Consider the following 12,131-nt stretch of genomic DNA (forward strand, 5'->3'; position numbering starts at 1 on the left):
GGTATGGCATCAGCCTCGACCCCAGGGAAGGGGGGGAGGAGTGGCTATTATAGCCAAGGAGAACCTCTGCCTACGTAGACTCGTTGCTCCTGAGATTGCGGGTTGTGAGTTCCTCCTTGTGAAGTTGGACTTAGGGGTTCAGGTGGGCTTGTTGCTCATGCACCTGCCTCCCAGCTACATGTCAACAGCCTTACCTGTGCTGCTCGAGGGGGTGGCTGGGTTGGCAGTAGAGATCCCCGGACTCATTGTCCTGGGGCACTTCAATCTGCCGTCATTCGGCTGTTCCTCTGGGTTAGTACAGGAGTTGATGGCCACCATGACAGCCATGGACCTGACCCAAGTAGTTCAGGGTCCAACTCACGAGGGGGGACACGCACCCGACATGGTATTCCTCTCAGAGCAATTGAGTAATGGTCTGAGACTAAGGGGCTTAGAAGTGTTGCCTTTGTCATGGTCAGACCATTCTCCTGTGGCTTGATTTCCTGGCTCCAATCCTCCCCTGCAGGGAGGTGGAACTGACTAGGTGGTTACACCCCAGATGCCTGATGGACCCAGAGGGCTTTCAGAGGGCGCTTGGGGTTTTACCAGATTCACTCATCCATAGCTCGGCAGAGTCTCTTGCCGTGGCCTGGAATAGGGCTGCGACGAAGGCTCTTGACCTAATTGTGACATTGCGACCCTCTCTGTGGCACTAGACCTCTGGGAATTGAAACGCCAGAAGAGACGTCTAGAGAAGCAATAGAGGAAGAGTAAATCTGAATCCGACCGAACACTTGTAAGAGCTCATATTAAGACTTACGAAGTGGCACTCAAGGCGGCAAGATGTGCGTATCATGCCACCTTGATTGCATCAGCAGAATAATAAATAATAATAATAATAATGCTGCCCAGCCACTCTGTTTAGGGTGACCCGCTCCCTTCTGAATCGGGGTGGGGTGGGGTTGGGGAGCTCTTGCAGAGCAGTGCCAACTCGTTTTTCACTGATAAAGTCACTCGGATCCAGGCAGACCTGGACTCCGATTGGATAGCAGTGTCGGCTGACAACAAGTCAGTCGAGGTGACTGGGCCCCATCCTTGTCCATCTGTCTGGGAGGAGTTTGATTTGGTGACACCTGATGAAGTGGACAAGGCCATTGGAGCTGCTTACTGGATCCGTGACCTTCTTGGTTGGTTTCGGCCAGCTGAGAGGTGACACGGAGCTGGGTCTAGGAGATTGTCAATGCTTCCTTGGGGAGGGGGGTCCTTCCCAGCTCCCTACAAGGAGGCACTTGTGCACCCCCTCCTCAAGGAGCCTTCCCTGGACCCAGCCATGCTTAATAACTACTGTCCAGTCTCCAACCTCCCCTTTATGGGGAAGGTTGTTGAGAAGGTGGGGGCGCTCCAACTCCAGCGGTCCTTGGAAGAAGCCAATTATCTAGGCCTTCAACAGTCAGGATTCAGGCCCGGCTACACCATGGAAACTGCTTTAGTCGCACTGATGGATGATCTCTAGCAGGCCCGGGACAGGGGCTTGTCCTCTATCCTGGTGCTTCTTGATCTCTCAGCGGTTGGGAGTGGGAGGCACTGTTGTTCAGTGGTTCTCCTCCTACCTCTCCAGTTGGTCGGTGTTAGTGGGGGGTCAGAGGTCAACCTCTAGGTCTCTCCCTTGTGGGGTGCCTTAGGGGTCGGTCCTCTCCCCCCTGCTATTTAATATCTAAATGAAACCGCTGGATGAGATCATCCAAGGGCATGGGGTGAGGTATCATCAGTATGCTGATGATACCCAGTTATACATCTCCACCCCATGTCCAGTCAGCAAAGCAGTGGAAGTGATGTGCCGGTGCCTGGAGGCTGTTGGGGTCTGGATGGGTGTCAACACATTCAAACTCAACCCTGACAAGATGGAGTGGCTGTGGGTTTTGCCTCCCAAGGACAATTCCATCTGTCCGTCCATTACCCTCGGGGGGGGAATTATTGCCCCCCTCGGAGAGAGTCCGCAACTTGGGCGTCCTCCTCGATCCACAGCTAACATTGGAAAATCATCTTTCGGCTGTGGCGAGGAGGGCGTTTGCACAGGTTCACCTGGTGCATCAGTTTGGAGAGGGAGTCATTGCTCACAGTCGCTCATGCCCTCATCACCTCGAGGTTCGACTACTGCAATGCTCTCTACATGGGGCTACCTTTGAAAAGTGTTCAAAAACTTCAGATCGTGCAGAATGTGGCTGCAAGAGCTATTGTGGGGTTACCAAGGTTCGCCCAACACTCCGTGGGTTGCATTGTCTGCTGATCAGTTTCCGGTCACAATTCAAAGTGGTGGTAATGACCTATAAAGCCCTACATGACATCGGACCAGAATACCTCCGGGACCGTCTTCTGCCGCACGAATCCCAGCAGCCGATAAGGTCCCACAGAGTTGGCCTTCTCCGAGTCCTGTCGACTAAACAATGTCGTCTGGAGGCCCCAGGGGAAGAGCCTTCTCTGTGGTGGCCCCTGCCCTCTGGAATCAACTCCTTCCAGAGATCAGAACTGCCCCCACCCTCCCTGTCTTTCGCAAATTGCTTAAGACCCACCTATATCGCCAGCCATGGGGGAATTAAGACATCTCCCCCAGGCTTATATAGTTTTATGTATGGTGTCCCTGTGTTGTATGGTTTTTAAATGATGGGTTTTTAGATGCTTTCTTTTAAATATTAGATTTGTTATATTGTCACATTGTTATTATTATTTTTGTGAGCAGCCCCGAGTCTGCGAAGAGGGGTGGCATACAAATCTAATAAATTATTATTATTATTATTATTATTATTATTATTATTATTAAAATACTGCTTTATTATTGTTCTAATTGTTAAGAAAATGAAGAAGTTTTTAAAAATAAATGCTTGATCTGAAGAGGCTCAGTGCTATTGTATCTTTTTTTAAAAATCTGAGAATAATGTATACTTCAAGAAAGCCACATCACTTTTAACAGTTCTGGACAAGTATAGTCTGAAATGTAACAGTGTCCTGTTGACTATTAAGATAAAGAAGCTGAGCTAAATCCTGACTTAGTCATGTTTGGAGTTGATCTATTTATAGAATTGGGAGGAGTTAATGTGATTACATTTAAGTAAAATTTCTCGCATATACAGTACTGCCATAATGTACATTTCTCAAATTCTTTGCTAATTCTATGGGTCAGGCATACATGCACAGTTATATGCAGCAAACAGTGTATATCATCTGTGCTGTTTGTTTTTTGACAAATTGCTGGGAGGCAAAGGCCTTTTTTCTTGTTTTCCTCTCCCAAAATTAAAGTGCATCTTATACTCCAAAAAATACGGTAATTGATTTCAATAGTAGAATTTTTAAGCATTTTCAAATGTATTCTAAAAAGTTAAATATTAACTTTATCATATAATTTGTGAACATGTGGTTTCAGATATTTTTCTCTTGTTCCAGGTCATTGTTCAGACTTTGTTCCTGCACTTACTAAAGCAGCTAAGCCTTATAAAATAGAACCCATGGCATACATGATTAAGTTCTTGTTAGGGTATGTTTCTTTTTAATATATTTAATATATTTTTATCTTATAGTTACATATTTTTTCTCAAACATTTGCATTTTTATAACCATTTTTAACATTAAATTTGCAGCCAAGATTAATTACTAGTTTTGGGAAATGCAGGTAATCAAACTAAATAATTATCATTTTGTTTGTTTGTTTGTTTTTAGACTTAATTGGTTTAAAGGCCTCAGGAATTCAGAGCTGGATCGTGTCACAATGAACAACCAGGACGTGTGGTTTCCTTTTGTATCCCTGATTCTTTTTATGTTTGGGACTGGCATAGCTTATTGGGGTGGCATACTTCTTGACTCATCCATAAGGCTCTTATCTTCATTGCACTTAGTTTTGACAAAGTAAGAACCAATAAATAAATGCAAATATTTAGTGGTATTGCTGGAAACAACATTTGGCAAACTTGCTGAGAAGTATAAAATCCTCCCATGATAAAATCCTCCCACCCTTATACCATAGACCAAGAATAGGAAATATAGCCAGCCTCCAGATGTTTTAGATTTCACCCTTATCAGTGTAGATTATCAAAGCTGCTGTCGATTTGTTAGCAGTATTGAAGTTTGAAGTACTTCAGCGTGCCTACTCTTGTTATAAACAAATTTGTAGTTTAATTAAAGGGTATTTTTAAACAGTAATTTTATGCTAAGTAGAACAACCAGGTGTTCATTTGAATTTTTATGTGTGTGTTCTATTATTTTCCTCCATGAATTGTTACACATAATGGTTTGATATTATATACAAAGTGGAAAAGTGATAAGGTGGGATGAGATGAGATGAGACAGCCTTTATTGTCATTTTTGTCTATGAACACACTGCTCTCCAAAGAAAATAAGCCAAAATGTTGAAAATCCACCCCTTTTTAATGGCAAAGTATGTGACAAAATCATGAAAGAGTTAATTGTAGTGGGGAAAAGTTATTTATTTATTTATTTATTTATTTATTTAATTCGATTTTTATGCCGCCCTTCTCCTTAGACTCAGGGCGGCTTACAACATGTTAGCAATAGCACATTTTTTTAACAGAGCTAGGCTATTGCCTCCACAATCCGGGTCCTCATTTATGTATAACCTGTGACCCTAATGCAGGTATTATGGCAAACTATGATTAAGAAACTTAGTGTTTCTGATTTGGCAAAGCCAAGGTTGTGATTAAATAGCAAATCATTAAAATGTTGACTCCTACTGAGTCCACTGAATCTCAATTTAATATTGAGTAATGGAAAAAAGCCAAGCAACTTTCAAACAACATTTGAATATTAGAGCTCTAAACTGTCAGTTGCAACTTGAGTCACGACAGTACTTAACATAAACCACAGTTTGATGTGAAGTTTGTCTGTCATTTTGTTTTGTAATATAATATTTTATTTCATAAATGTGTTTATTTTGTATTTGTTAGGCCCTCCGGACTTCCATCTCACAATAGTCTGATTACCCGATTAAGATTTGGTGTTGCAGTTTCAATGTTTCTTCTTAGCTGGACTACCTGTGGAGCGCTGGCAATAATGATGACTTATTTTCATTATATATTCAAGGTATTTAAACAATAAAAGTTATGTGATATAATACCAACATAGTATTCACATTTTTAGGCTACAGGTTGGTTAGTTAATTTCCCATTAGTGTTAGGCATGGAAAACCTATGGCACACATACCACAAGTGGCAGTCGAAGCCATATTGGTGAGCACGTAAGTTCAGATCCGGCAGGCATGCATGCACCAGCCAGCTAATTTTCAGGGCTTCTGGGCCCACTGGGAGTTGAAACAGCCTGTTTTCAGCCTCCGGAGGAGATGGGGAAGGCCTCGGGGGGGGGGAGGAAACTGTTTTCACCCTGCCCAGGCTCCTAGTAGGCTCTGAAGCCTGGGGAGAGCGAAAAACAGGCATGCTCTCGCATGCTGGGAGCAGAGGGGGTCGCATGGAATTATGGGTGTGGGCATGCATGCATGTGGCCTCCCTGGCCCTCTTTTGGCAGGCAAACCAAAAAAGGTTCGCCATCACTGTCACAGGCTTTTGCTAGTTTGGCTTTTGGATCACCCACTCTGCCCATATAGAGCCTATGTACAACCTATGTGTAAAAATTTACTGCTGATGTTTCTGGTAATCAACACAGAAGTATTTCTAGGGAAAAGTCAGAAGGAGTGAGAGCTTTTGGATAATTCTTAACCAAATTATACAATTAAACCCTTTGCCACTGAAATAGGCTAATGCTCCCTGCTCATTAATCTTTCTATCCAAGGACGAAAGCAGACTGAAATATTTTTAAAAATGGATTGTAAATAATGTAGCAGTAAAATCTCAAAGTTGCAGGGATTATATATGAATTCAATAATATGGTAACAATATAAAGTACTCAAGCAATATAAAGGAAACCACAATGATGTCAGATAAGAGCTTTAAAAATATTTAAAGAGTTAACTGTAGAACAAAGAAGTACAGAATAGTAAAGCACAACATTAACTTTAAAAAGCTATGATCATAGGCGTATAATGTTGTGGCAGAACTAAAATATATGCTTGTTGTTACAGGTTGTTAATTTCCATTCAAATTTAAGATCAGAATTAAGTGTTTGTAATTCGGTAAGTCCGTTTATTATATGCTTTTTGTGGTTGGCTTAAGAATATTCATGTCTTAACATATACAGAGTTACTGTTCTTGCCTACTGCTTGTACAGTATAATTACGCCACATTCTTTCATGGGGATTTATTGCCCCCCCCCCCCCCCGGGTGAAAAACTGGAAAAAATCTATTAGATCAGGTTTAGTCTGCCACTGTAATCTTGTTTCTCTGATCTCCTAGCTTCTTTTTAAAGAAGAAATAGATTACTTGCTATTTTATTTTAGTGTTTCCAGTGCTTGAATAATTCTTCATAACATTGCAGTTTCAAGATAGCGCCATGAGAGGAAGTCCAAGCATTTGAGGAACTGAACGCCATGAGAAGAAGTGGGGCAGAAAATAGGTTCATATGAGGACTATTGCATTGGTTATATCACTGTTGGCTCTCCAGCTCTTTGTATGTTATTTTTTGTTCAGAGTTTATGTTCCATTCTTCTCAGAGTATTTTACAGAAGAAACAATAATTATAATTTTCAATCTTAGGTTCACTATCTAAAATAGAAGTCTTAAGTTTGAAGACACAATATACAGTGGTACCTCTACTTACAAACTTAATTCGTTCCATGACTAGGTTCTTAAGTAGAAAAGTTTGTAAGAAGAAGCATTTTTTTTGTAAAAGCAAATAATGCTTGCAATTGGGGAAACCATAGGGAGGGTGGAGGCCATAGTTCCCTCTAAGCTGAGCAGTGAGCAATCGCTCACTTAAAAATCATCATCAACTCAGAGTTTTCCAAACCTGCCCAGAAGCCGACAGGGAAAGAGTGAGAGGGAAGGAGAGAGAGAGGAAGAGAGGAAGAGAGAGAAATAGATAGAAAAAAGAGAGGAAGGAAAAGAGAAAGAAAAAGAATGGGAGTAAGGAAGAGAGAAAGAAAATCAAAGTCTAGTTTGAAACTAGCTCAACTATTTAAGTGGCATTTTGATATTGATGGAGTTGCCCTATTATGAGCTCACTGTTATAGACACACAGCACAGTATTTTATTTTGAAATTCTCTGAGGCAAAACAGGGTGGGTTTTTTATTTGTTTGTTTGTTTGTTTATTTATTATTTCTGTGCCGCCCAGTCCCAAAGGGACTGCCGCTCAGACACTATACTTTTCCGCCCACCCCCCCAAAAAATTAGAGGGAACACTGGTGGAGGCTGTTTCCTCCAAGGATATTCCCAGAGAGGCCCCACGGAGGCTTCTTCCCGCTTTTTCCACCTGTTTCCTCCCAGGATATTCCTAGAGAGGCCCCACAGAGGCTTCTCCCTGCCTTTTCTGGCCCTGTTTCCTCCCAGGAGATTCCTAGACAGGCCCCACAGAGGCTTCTTCCTGCCTTTTCTGGTTACAGTTTTGGAGGCTCGGTTTTGTAAGTGGAAAATGGTTCTTGAGAAGAGGCAAAAAAATCTTGAACACCGGTTCTTATCTAGAAAAGTTCGTAAGTAGAGTTGTTTGTAGGTAGAGGTACCACTCTATAAGGAAAAGGGTTGGAGAAAAATAAATGATCTATTTCTGTTCAGGGCAAGGTGCTTCCTCAAAACACACACAAAGAGCTATTTATTTATTTATGTTTTTATTTATTTCTAGTATTTCCTGCAAAGTGTTGCCGCAGAATGTGTGCTAAGCTGCAAGATCTAATCGAAAGGGGGATAACAATTAAAAATAGTAATAATTTCATCAGGATTATTTTACTTTATTTCAAAATAAAACAATAATATATAATCTGACGAATTTAAACAACTGAATTATGCCATGTTATTATTAAATTATTTTGTGAACATTTCAAGTTACTCTTTATACTTATATTAATGATGAAAAACTGTGAAATATATTTATATTTTTATAGCCCATAAAGAACCCAGAACCTAAATCAGATGATTCAAAAAACGAAGGGAGGAACAGCTGCAGATCAGAGGATTGCCCTTCAGAAGCAAGAAACTCATTTAGCACCACTGTAGCCAATGACAGCATTATAGATAGCCTTAAGATGCATGTCACCATCATCAACCTAATCACATGGATTGTGCTTCTTAGTTGTCCATCTTTAATTTATTGGCTAAAAAATATCAGGTAATCACCCCAAATTTGCAGATATGTTTTGAGATGGTCCTATAATGTGCTGTTAGAAGACTTCATGAAGAATTTGGGTGTGTAGATGAAATCAGATCAGATGACATGAATGTGAGAGGCAACTACAATACAGTAGCAGGCAGAGAACTAGACAAAAATATTCAAAAGTTAAAAGATAAAATGCTTGCAAGAAAACATAGAACCACAAATGCTTTAAATTTTAGCACACTGGGAACCAATCTTGAAATGAAAAATGCATTATAAATATTTTTTCATTATCTTAAAATTGGCATTGGTTTTTTTACAGTTTCTAAAATATGAGGTAGTTCATAGTAATTCAATATTTTTATTGTTAAAACAGCTTTAGCTGAGAGAAAAAGTTGCATTTGAACCATCTAATGACATGGTATCGTTTTCCCTATTTCTCTGCTTGTTTTATTTTCAGGAATCTTTTCAGTTCCTTTACTGTATTTTGTTGTTGCTACTAGAAAAATATTTTTGCATGTAAGTAACACAAATTGCAGTAGTCCTTTGTATTTTTTTTCTTTTTAAATTAGATACCATATCAGACTTGATCCTGATCCATGCAGATTTGTTGCTGTTATTCTGATAGTCATTCTGGGTATACTCATGAATACAAATACTACAAAACTTAAATCAAGGTACTTTAATTATTTTTGTTTTCAAATTGCACTCTTGAACACTCTTGTATTCTTATAGTACATTTTAAGAATTTTTTAGCTTTCAGAACTGCTTTACATGCAACAAAAGCTCTCTTCAGCAAGAGGATGGAGATTAGATTTGTTTATTTTCATCTTGTTCCAAACATGTTTTTCTTCCACTAAAAATATACTGATTTTTTTCAGATCATTAGATCATTTTTTTCAATTCTGGTAGCTGACAACTCTCAGTAATTATTACAGAAAAAGAAATTGCTCACTTATAAACTGGTGAGAGAGGGAATGGAAGTCTATATTGACATTTTTTCTTTTAAATGTCAAGACATGGGGGTAGGTTCTCCTACAACCTGAAGTGATACAATTCCAACTTCCCACCTTAGCATATTCTAGGATGTTTTACTGTACAGAAATTATATCTTGAATATTACTCCATAGTATTGTTTCAATAATTTATTAATTTATTTATTAATTGGACTTTTATGCCGCCTCTCTCCGAAGACTCGGGGCAGCTTACAACATATTTGCTATGTTAGTTTTTCCAGTTTGATTACCCCATCCACAATAAATTGTACCTGTATCTCCAGTAAACAGAACCATATTGGCTTGCAAATTGTGGGAGTTGAAATCAAATACCACATGAAATTAAGAAAGACTAAGACTAACAAAATTACTCATACATCTTATTGCTTGAATAATTTTATTATTTTCTTTTTCTCTTTCTACAGTAAATTATTGAAGATTGCAGCATATTTTCCACTTCCTTTCTCTGTAGCTGCTGTAATTTTTGCACCTGTTTATTTATATCAATTGCCATACTTTGTAATAATTCCTCTTTTTTTACATTCATTATGCAGCATTGTGTAAAATCTTTAGCTGGCCAAAACAGTAATAGATAGAAGATAATATAGGAAAACCTAAGCCGCATCTTCTATCGGTAGTAGAAAATGGAAAGGCTTTAGGTTTCCAAAAGGATATTTCATGATAAGAAAACATTATTTTTACTTACTAATTTTTAAAAGAAATGTATAAATCTGTTATTCAGTAAGCACTTTGTTCTTAACACTGAAGGAAAACATGGTTGCATTAGTTCCTTGGTATTGAAACAAATGGTTTATACTTATTTATTTTGCAATTGCAAGTTTATATGTCAAATATGTACTTCTGTGTACTTATTTCATTGAATCACCACTCCCATATTTATTTTAGCAATATTAGTGTTGGAGTAAATAAGATATCAGTTTGAATTGTGAAATAACTTTATACACCCAAAACCTTTTGCACAGTTATTTGGATTCAAAAATTGAAGAACTAGACATCCAGCCACAGTAGAAATGGAACATTAATAGAGTATTTTCTGCGTAAAAGCCATTTTATTCAAGGGCAGTGAAAACCTGCATTGTCTATATGATCATTTCCCTAATACGTTCCTTTCAAGATATGTCACTGGACAATTCTTATAATTCCTAATAACCATGTTAGAAAGACCAGGTTAAAAACAGACAAACAAGACAATTTAGAAAACTGCAAAGAGCTGCACACAGAGATTTTAAAATGCATCCTGGAAGTATTTCATTAGAGCAACATTTTGCTAATGTCATTCAGCACCTCTTAAGTCTATCAGAATTTAGTGTAGAGCTCGGCACTTCTAGTTCATTGGGAAAAATCTTTCAATATTATTTGAATTGATAAAATATAGGCATCAAAGAAATCAATACTTATCTGTGCACAAAGGAGTTTCAAAAGGACCTGCCTTTGAGCAGAACTATGTTAATGTTACATATAACCATTAAAAAAGCAGAAATATTTTGGTTCTTTAAATAAAATGTATCTAGAGATAATTTTTTGCTGCTTTTGCATATCACCATGAGCTTCAAACGAGCTTCAAACTGGCAGTCTTTGTATTTCTTAGCAGCTCTTTTACACAATGGTTAATTTCCTCTTCCTGGAGAGATTCTTCCTCTAAAGAAAGTTATAATACATATTTTCCTTACTTGTATCCATTATAATTCCTCCCTAAAGTGCCTTTGGTTAGTTATTTGTCTCTTGTTTATCTTTTTATTTCTAATTTATTAAAAAAATATTTGTAAAATTGTTCTGTAATATTAACAATTTAGTACTATGTGTGAATCATTACCATTTTTCAAGGTCAAGCCAGTCTTGGTATTCAGATATACTTTTAATAGGATATTAAAACATTCTTAAGTCTTTTGAATAAAATTCTCCAATATCTGTTGTGAGCCACCCCGAGTCTTCGGAGAGGGGCGGCATACAAATCTAATTAATAATAATAATAATAATAATAATAATAATAATAATAATCATCATCATCATCATCATCATCTAATTTTCAACTGATTTTAAGGCACTAAACTGAGCTATTGGTGTACTCTGTGTCCTACTTAATGGATTACTTAAAACATCTGCAATGAGTTTCTTTTTTACTGCTATACTGGGCTTTTTGCCAACAGCTGGCAGAGCACAAAGTAGTGCAATCTATTCTCAGGCCTTATTCAATGAAGACTGACCTTGGGAAGCATTTCTATGCCTCTCATAGCTGTATGCTAAATAGAATTTTGGCAGTGATCTTTTGTCTCTTGTCAGTGCAAAGAAAATGGTGCTTGCCAAATTATTCATTTTTAAGCAGAAGCGAAGGGCACAAACGTTCTCTTCATGCATTGGCAGCTCTTGGGAAGCTTGTCCTTCTAATCAGATGCCGATGAGAACTTCAATTTGTTTAAGGTCATAATAGGTTTTAGTAAAGGCTCTGACTGTATAACTTTTATCTATTTTGCAGTGCATATGGTGTGGGTATGTGTGTGTCATAGTAGCTAATATTTATCAATATGGTAGTAGCTTATTGCATGCCGGCTCATAATCTTTAGTATTCAGACTGAAAGCATTAGAAGTTCAGGAGCAATCCAATACACTTTAGAATCTGTAAAACAGCTCTGGACAATCTATTATGGAATTATGTATTACTAGAAAGTAAAAGCTGCTGAATGTGGTCTGATACCTGTATATGAGAAGCGGGTGAATTGAGAAATCTCTAATCATATTCTTAGTGAATTGAGAAATCTCTAATCATATTCTTAGTGAATGGATGCTATTTTACGCACTTATGTGAATGGTGCATACTTAGGATGTATAGTCCTTTTATTATCCTTTTTACATATTTTTGTACTGCCTATAAATTAATAATTTATAGTTTTAGATTGTGTATTGAGAGTAGTTTTACACTTTTATCTGAAATATTTTGC

General features: G+C 38.2%; 1 protein-coding gene across 1 annotated transcript in view; it reads left to right on the forward strand.

The window, feature by feature from the left end:
- Positions 1-11,091, forward strand: part of PGAP1 (post-GPI attachment to proteins inositol deacylase 1) — a 54,992-nt gene extending 43,901 nt beyond the window's left edge. Inside the window, exons 21-27 of the mRNA XM_070732124.1 lie at positions 3,418-3,508; positions 3,691-3,876; positions 4,932-5,067; positions 6,059-6,109; positions 7,971-8,194; positions 8,752-8,856; positions 9,600-11,091. Coding sequence (XP_070588225.1) covers positions 3,418-3,508; positions 3,691-3,876; positions 4,932-5,067; positions 6,059-6,109; positions 7,971-8,194; positions 8,752-8,856; positions 9,600-9,738 — 932 coding nt within the window. The 3' untranslated portion in view covers positions 9,739-11,091. The remainder of the gene's footprint in view (positions 1-3,417; positions 3,509-3,690; positions 3,877-4,931; positions 5,068-6,058; positions 6,110-7,970; positions 8,195-8,751; positions 8,857-9,599) is intronic.
- The last annotated feature ends 1,040 nt before the right edge of the window (positions 11,092-12,131 follow it).

This window comes from Erythrolamprus reginae, chromosome 1 (assembly GCF_031021105.1).
Source record: "Erythrolamprus reginae isolate rEryReg1 chromosome 1, rEryReg1.hap1, whole genome shotgun sequence".
NCBI lineage: Eukaryota > Metazoa > Chordata > Lepidosauria > Squamata > Dipsadidae > Erythrolamprus > Erythrolamprus reginae.